Below are 6,558 nucleotides of genomic sequence, written 5' to 3' on the forward strand. Positions count from 1 at the left end.
TCCCCAATCACTTTCAGTGCCTCAAATGGACATTGAAAATGAACATTGAACGACACATCATGCTCTAAAATAGTTGTCGCTATATAAACGACTGAAAAAGAATTACTATGCATATTTAGTTATTAACTTTACATATTTCAACCTACGCTTTTAAAGAGACACAATTATCCTTAAAAAAATGTAACGACACACAATTGCTTGTCTTTGAAAAAAAAAGTAACGACACACAACTTACTAATTATAACTAGCAAGTCTAATATTTCTCCATATAAATGTAGCTAAGGATTGTTGTTTTAACTTACCAATTAGACTATTTTTTTTTTAATCTGCAAAATTTTATAAAATTTGAAATTAACAACCCCCCCCCCCCCCCCCCCCCCCCCCCACCCCCCCAAAAAAAAAACCCCCGACATTAGGGAGTACAAAAAAAATTCTAACGATAATTACATTTAGATCAACTACACAACCAATTAAAAGAATAATTCGTAATAGAATCAAACTATAGACATTATTCTTCATGCGAGGACTCCATAACGTGTTGTTGCGGAAGCTCAATAAGTGCCAAACATGCGAAGCAATGATAGCATAAAGACGTCTCTTCAAATCGGCCGAGAGATTGCAATCATCGAACCAAGATACCCATTCATACCTTGAGTGAAATATCGGCATATCCAGTCCAATCCAATCCAAATCTTTGTCTTTCTTCACACAGTTGAAGCAACATAACAATCAATAAGGAGAAATCAATTGCCATTCCTCATAAGGAGGAAATCAACGGAACGGATGAATATTCGATTAATCGAACATCAATTGCCATTTCTTATAAGGAGAAATCAAAAATCAAAATAGTAGGTGAGGGGAAAAAAAACTATTATTCTTTTCTAGTAAGTTTGAAGAGGCGAAATTTTTTAAATATGTCACTAGTTACTTTAAAAAGGAGAAGTCTTTTTCCAAAAAATGTTTACATATATATGTTTGTTTCATCTAAATAGTGTACTTGTGGTTTTGCGTGAATAAGTAGTATATACTCAATATTTGTTAGACGTACGGAGTAAATATCAAACGATAGTCATCGCCTCGTCCATCATATGATATATAAAATAAAATTACTGTATCATTGTGATTATTTAATCCTTAAAAAAAAGATTGTGATAATTTAATTGGAACTTTGAAAGAATAAAGTCAAACGAGTTGACACTACCAATTAAGGTGGTCAAATGAGTTGACACTACCAATTAAGGTGGCAGCCACCAATTACTTTACACCAATGAAACTTCTCAATGCCTTCTCAACGCCTTCTCAACCCCACTCACAATTTATCTCTATATATATATTCCTTTGTAGTACATTTCATCAACCACTCAACTTAGTTCAAATCAAAATCACAATCATTTAACAATAACCTAATTACAACTTTATACGTACCCATTTCTTCATTTTTTTGTCGATCGATCAAACAAACCAACAATGGACGTTGCCATGAAAAACAACCACAACTTGTTGTCGAAAATCGCAACCAACGACGGACATGGCGAAAACTCACCTTATTTCGACGGTTGGAAGGCTTACGACACCAACCCTTTTCACCTTCAACACAATCCATCAGGCGTTATCCAAATGGGCCTTGCTGAAAATCAGGTACGTACATAAATAAAATATCACTAATTAAAAAAAATTCAACATTCTTTTAAACTTAAAAATTGTTTTGCTTATTTGTTATTTTTCTTGTTTTGTTTAGCTTTCTTTTGATTTGATCCAAGAATGGGTTAAGGCGAACCCAAGTGCATCAATATGTACACCACAAGGTGCTTTTGATTTCACAGAGACGGCTATCTTTCAAGACTATCATGGCTTGCCACAATTTCGAACCGCCATCGCTAACTTCATGAGCCAAGTTCGAGGAAACCGTGTGAAGTTCGACCCTGACCGTATTGTCATGAGTGGTGGTGCAACCGGTGCTCATGAAACCGTGGCCTTTTGCTTAGTTAACCCTGGCGAAGCTCTCAAAGTTCCAACCCCTTATTATCCAGGGTACGTATGAAACTCTTATTTCAGTCTAGTTAACGCATTAACCAATATGTTGTGGTTCCGCTCCATTAAAAAAATTCTGTATCATATTTTTTGATAAATTCATCACATACATATACGTTAACAAGTTATATTGTACAATCCATTAATGTTCTAGTGAATCTATTAAAAATAACGGTGACAAGATCATCGTCCTTTAAATAATGTGTATAACTGATAATGTGAGACTAAAGTATTTGGTTTTGAATTTTATAGGTTTGATCGTGATTTGAGGTGGCGAACTGGTGTAAAGCTTTTACCCGTTGTTTGCCAAAGCTCGAATAACTTTAAGATCACCCAAGAAGCTCTTGAAACCGCCTACGAGAAAGCGAAACACGACAACATTAATGTTAAAGGACTGCTTATAACGAACCCATCAAATCCGTTAGGAACTCATTTCGACAAGGAAACATTAAAAGATCTCGTGAATTTTATCACCAACAAGAACATCCACCTCATATGTGACGAGATCTATGCGGGCACGGTAACCGCTGGTGACGAATTTGTTAGCATCGCAGAAATCATAGAGGAAGAGCCCGAATGCAACCGTGACTTGATTCATATAGTTTATAGTCTTTCAAAAGATATGGGGTTCCCGGGTTTTAGAGTCGGGATCGTATATTCCTACAACGATGATGTTGTTAATATCGCCCGTAAGATGTCGAGCTTTGGGCTTGTTTCTACTCAAACCCAACACATGCTAGCCTCAATGCTCTCGGATAATAAGTTTGTTGAGAACTTTATATCCGTGAGCAGAGTAAGGCTAGCCCACAGACATGATATGTTTACACGTGGGCTAGCCCAAGTTGGGATAGGAAGTTTGGAAAGTAACGCAGGCTTGTTCTTCTGGATGGATTTGCGTCGTTTTTTAAAAGAGCCAACTTTTGAATCAGAAATGACGTTCTGGAAAATTATAATTAATGAGATAAAACTCAACGTTTCTCCTGGCCAATCTTTTCATTGCTCGGAGCCTGGTTGGTTTCGCGTTTGTTTTGCAAATATGGATGATGAAACCACATTGATCGCGTTAAGAAGGATTAAGACATTCGTGCTAAAGAACAGAATGCTCGAGATCAAGACCAAGAACAATCAACACCATCGGCTATCATCAAGAAGACTCGACGATATCTTGACTCCTCACCGGATGTCCCCACATTCTCCTCTCGCCTGGAAGTCGCCACATTCTCCCCTCGCTTGGATGTCATCACCTCATTCACCGCTCGCCTCGCCACTTGTCCGGGCACAAAATTAGGTGAGAGGTGTATGTTACAAGTGGTGTAGCTAGACTTAATGTATTAATTACATTAGATATAGCGACGATTTTGACACAAAGAAGGGTCGACAATTTTATAGTGTCAATGAATTATTTGGTGCATAACATGACAATGCATGTTGTAAAATAAATGTTGGACTACGATTGATAGTGATATATATGAAAGTAATTTGTTTAACTTTTATATTAGTACAAATGCTAACAATAGTTTCTAAGAGTTGCAATCACTTGAATCCAATAATTTGCTTGAAAACTAACGGACCAATCAGAGCGCGACATGTGGCGCGACAATCACATGTGATTGAAAAAAAATTTCAAAAAAAAAAAATTTAAAAATTTTTTTTTAAATAATTTTTTTAAAAAAAAAATTTAATATTTTTTTTTAAAAAATTTTTAAATTTTTTTATAAATTTAGCATTTCAATTCCAATCACATGTGATTGTAAAACATAATCACATGTGATTGTAAAACCCAATCACATGTGATTCTGCATTTCAAATCCAATCACATGTGATTGAAAAAAAAATTCAAATTTTATTTTTCAAAAAAATAATTTCAACTGAAAACAGACTTTAATTGAGTGATTTGATCAAATTTGTTAGCGTTTCGTGATCATATATTCAAAATTTTAGACTTTAATTCGGTGATTTAATTAAGTTTTAATCAAAAACTTGGTGTTTAAAGGTTTTAACACAAATTTACTGAAATTTGTCATTTTACTAAAAAAAAAAATTCAATCACATGTGATTGGATTTCACATTCAGAATCACATGTGATTGGGTTTACAATCACATGTGATTGGCATTCAGAATCACATGTGATTTACTGCATGTCAAAAAAAATTGCGAAAAAAAATTCCGAAAATTTTTTTTTCGAAAAAAAAGAATTTTCAAAAAAAAAATAAAAAAAAAAAATTTTTGGAATTTTTTTTTTTTAATTTTTTTCAATCACATGTGATTATCGCGCCACGTGTCGCACTCTAATTGGTTCCTTGGATCTCAACTTAAAAGTTAGTCTCATTTGAATATTTCTCATAGTTTCAAATAATGATTTAAGTTTTGTTTGTCTGAATAATATTTCAAGTTTAAAATTAAACTCATTGTTTATGTAAATAAATTGTCTTCACATACTTAATTATAAACAGTGATCATACCATTTTATTATAGAAAGTAAAGCCTAATAAAGAAAACAAACACCTTTCAATAAATTTAAGTGAGTTTAAATAGTTAAATGGAAAGTCTAATAAATTATCTAATAGTTAAGGTTAGCATTCTCTTTAAATTAAAATAATATAAGTGACTTTTAAAAAAATTATTACGAGTGATGAGATTGTTAAAATTACATATTTAACAAACTTATTTTTGAATTATGTCTTGTTCTTGTTCTTGTTAAAATTACATGTTTAATAAATTTGTGGTGTTTTCTAGCACTATTATGTTTCAGGAAGTACAAGGACCATTTGTGTACTTTTTGGATTCTTAAAGCTTGTTGATAGAAGTTGTTGCTGCTAATGACACTTTGCTAATTCAAGAGGGACTAAAGCTGGTTATTTCAAAGTCAGTATATATCTATTGAGATTAGGGTTGCAGCTGCACTCATTCAATTGATTCGATACTTTCATCTTTCTCTGTATTCTATCAAAACCATAATTCGATTTCATTAGATTCAGATAATCTACTTGTGATCTGATCATTATTATTCTGTAATTGCATTTTATTGATTTGTAAGGATCGGCTCTTGATTGTGTATCGTTTGTTATACACTCGTGTTTACAGATTTGATTTATAGTTTGATTTGTGATTTTTGGTTGAGATTTGTGTTGATCTTGCAATATCTGTGTTATGTTTATAAAATTTTACAGAGATCATTTTCAACTTTGTTGGAGACTATATTCTCTACTTACGATCCAAAAGATACTCCATTTATCTCAAAATAATTGTTCAAGTTTGATTTGTAAAGTCTTTTGTTCTTCAATTTTGACTTAAAATTTTTTTATTTGTAATATACAAATATAATATTTGATAAAATTTATACCAATGAAATCACATTTAGAATCAAGTTCATTCATAAAAATTAATCAAAAATTATATAAAACAAATAAAATATTTAAAGTCAAATTTGTGAAATAAAGACTTTACGAATCTTAGATAGTTATGTACTTGCACTGATAAATAATACATGGGCAGACGGAATCTTTTCCACCCCTAAGAAGTACGATAATTTGCTAATGTCCTTGAGACCGGTAAACATTGATAAACTTGTAAGAAGGCTTGGGTTAGGACATGTGAGAAGGATAACATTGTTGAGCCCCCAAAATAATTAAGGATTTAATTATGACAAAACTGTAATTTATTTGCACTAAAATGTTATGTGCAGCCAGCACAAGTTTGTTTATGTATTGACAGCAGATATTGCTGTGTCGAGTGTTTAGTTTGCTGCTTAGTCTACCAGCACAAGGTAGACAGTATTTTTCAATCAGCACAGGATGTATACTCAGCAATTCAATAATATCAAGTGACTCAGCAATGAAGAACCAGCATAGCTGGAATGCAGCTTACTACACAAGACAGCTATGCTCCATTACAAGCATAGTGGTTTCCTGAGTGGTCTACATCAATCGTACTATTCAACAGAAGTCAAAGACAAAGTTGAACAGAAAAGGACACGCGTCGGCGGCCGACAAGTGACTTTACAAGACCACGTGGGAATGCAGAAGTTTAGCACACGTGCAGACATGTGTTATACTTTGTCAATGCCTAGGTAACACAACATTCTATTTGTTTAAACAAATAACGGTGCTAAATCGAATTGGGGTGTTCCTGCAAATAGCTACCAAAGAGGAAAGAGAAGAGCACGCTCTCTGATGCAGTTATCCCCACAAGTACAGACATCCTATGTACCAGTGGACAATGGAACAATTACACGGATAATAGGACTACTATAAATTGTTGTATGTGACGGCTCGACAAAATCGTCATTGACGGCGCCGTTAACTTAGGTCCCGTTACGTGGTCATAGTCCCTAAATGAGACGCGTTTGACCAAAATTATGTCGCATTCATTTGAAACGTGTAAGACTTGCAAAGTTTAAAGTAAACCAAACGGTTCGATAACAAGTTTAAGTTTACAGAAGTTATAAAGTATAAATGAAATAACTTGCGACATAATTAGTTTAAAATCACGGTTGCTATAAATAGCGTAAGCATGTATGCTTTAAGT

The 6,558-nt window shown here is 33.5% G+C and overlaps 1 protein-coding gene across 1 annotated transcript; it reads left to right on the forward strand.

Moving 5' to 3' along the window:
* Positions 1 to 1,371: 1,371 nt before the first annotated feature.
* Positions 1,372 to 3,500, forward strand: LOC139847455 (1-aminocyclopropane-1-carboxylate synthase-like). Its single transcript, XM_071837126.1, has 3 exons — positions 1,372 to 1,638; positions 1,739 to 2,031; positions 2,284 to 3,500. Exons 1-3 carry the CDS (start codon positions 1,468 to 1,470, stop codon positions 3,317 to 3,319), a joined length of 1,500 nt encoding a protein of 499 aa, XP_071693227.1. The 5' UTR covers positions 1,372 to 1,467; the 3' UTR covers positions 3,320 to 3,500.
* The last annotated feature ends 3,058 nt before the right edge of the window (positions 3,501 to 6,558 follow it).

Source organism: Rutidosis leptorrhynchoides, chromosome 5 (genome assembly GCF_046630445.1).
Source record: "Rutidosis leptorrhynchoides isolate AG116_Rl617_1_P2 chromosome 5, CSIRO_AGI_Rlap_v1, whole genome shotgun sequence".
Lineage (NCBI taxonomy): Eukaryota > Viridiplantae > Streptophyta > Magnoliopsida > Asterales > Asteraceae > Rutidosis > Rutidosis leptorrhynchoides.

What these genes read in the sequence shown, in the direction of transcription:
- LOC139847455 (XM_071837126.1), top strand. Translation starts at nt 1,468, where the DNA reads ATGGACGTTGCCATGAAAAACAACCACAACTTGTTGTCGAAAATCGCA. An exon ending in TGGGCCTTGCTGAAAATCAG is followed by an intron (nt 1,639 to 1,738) that starts GTACGTACATAA and finishes TGTTTTGTTTAG; the next exon opens with CTTTCTTTTGATTTGATCCA. An exon ending in CCAACCCCTTATTATCCAGG is followed by an intron (nt 2,032 to 2,283) that starts GTACGTATGAAA and finishes TGAATTTTATAG; the next exon opens with GTTTGATCGTGATTTGAGGT.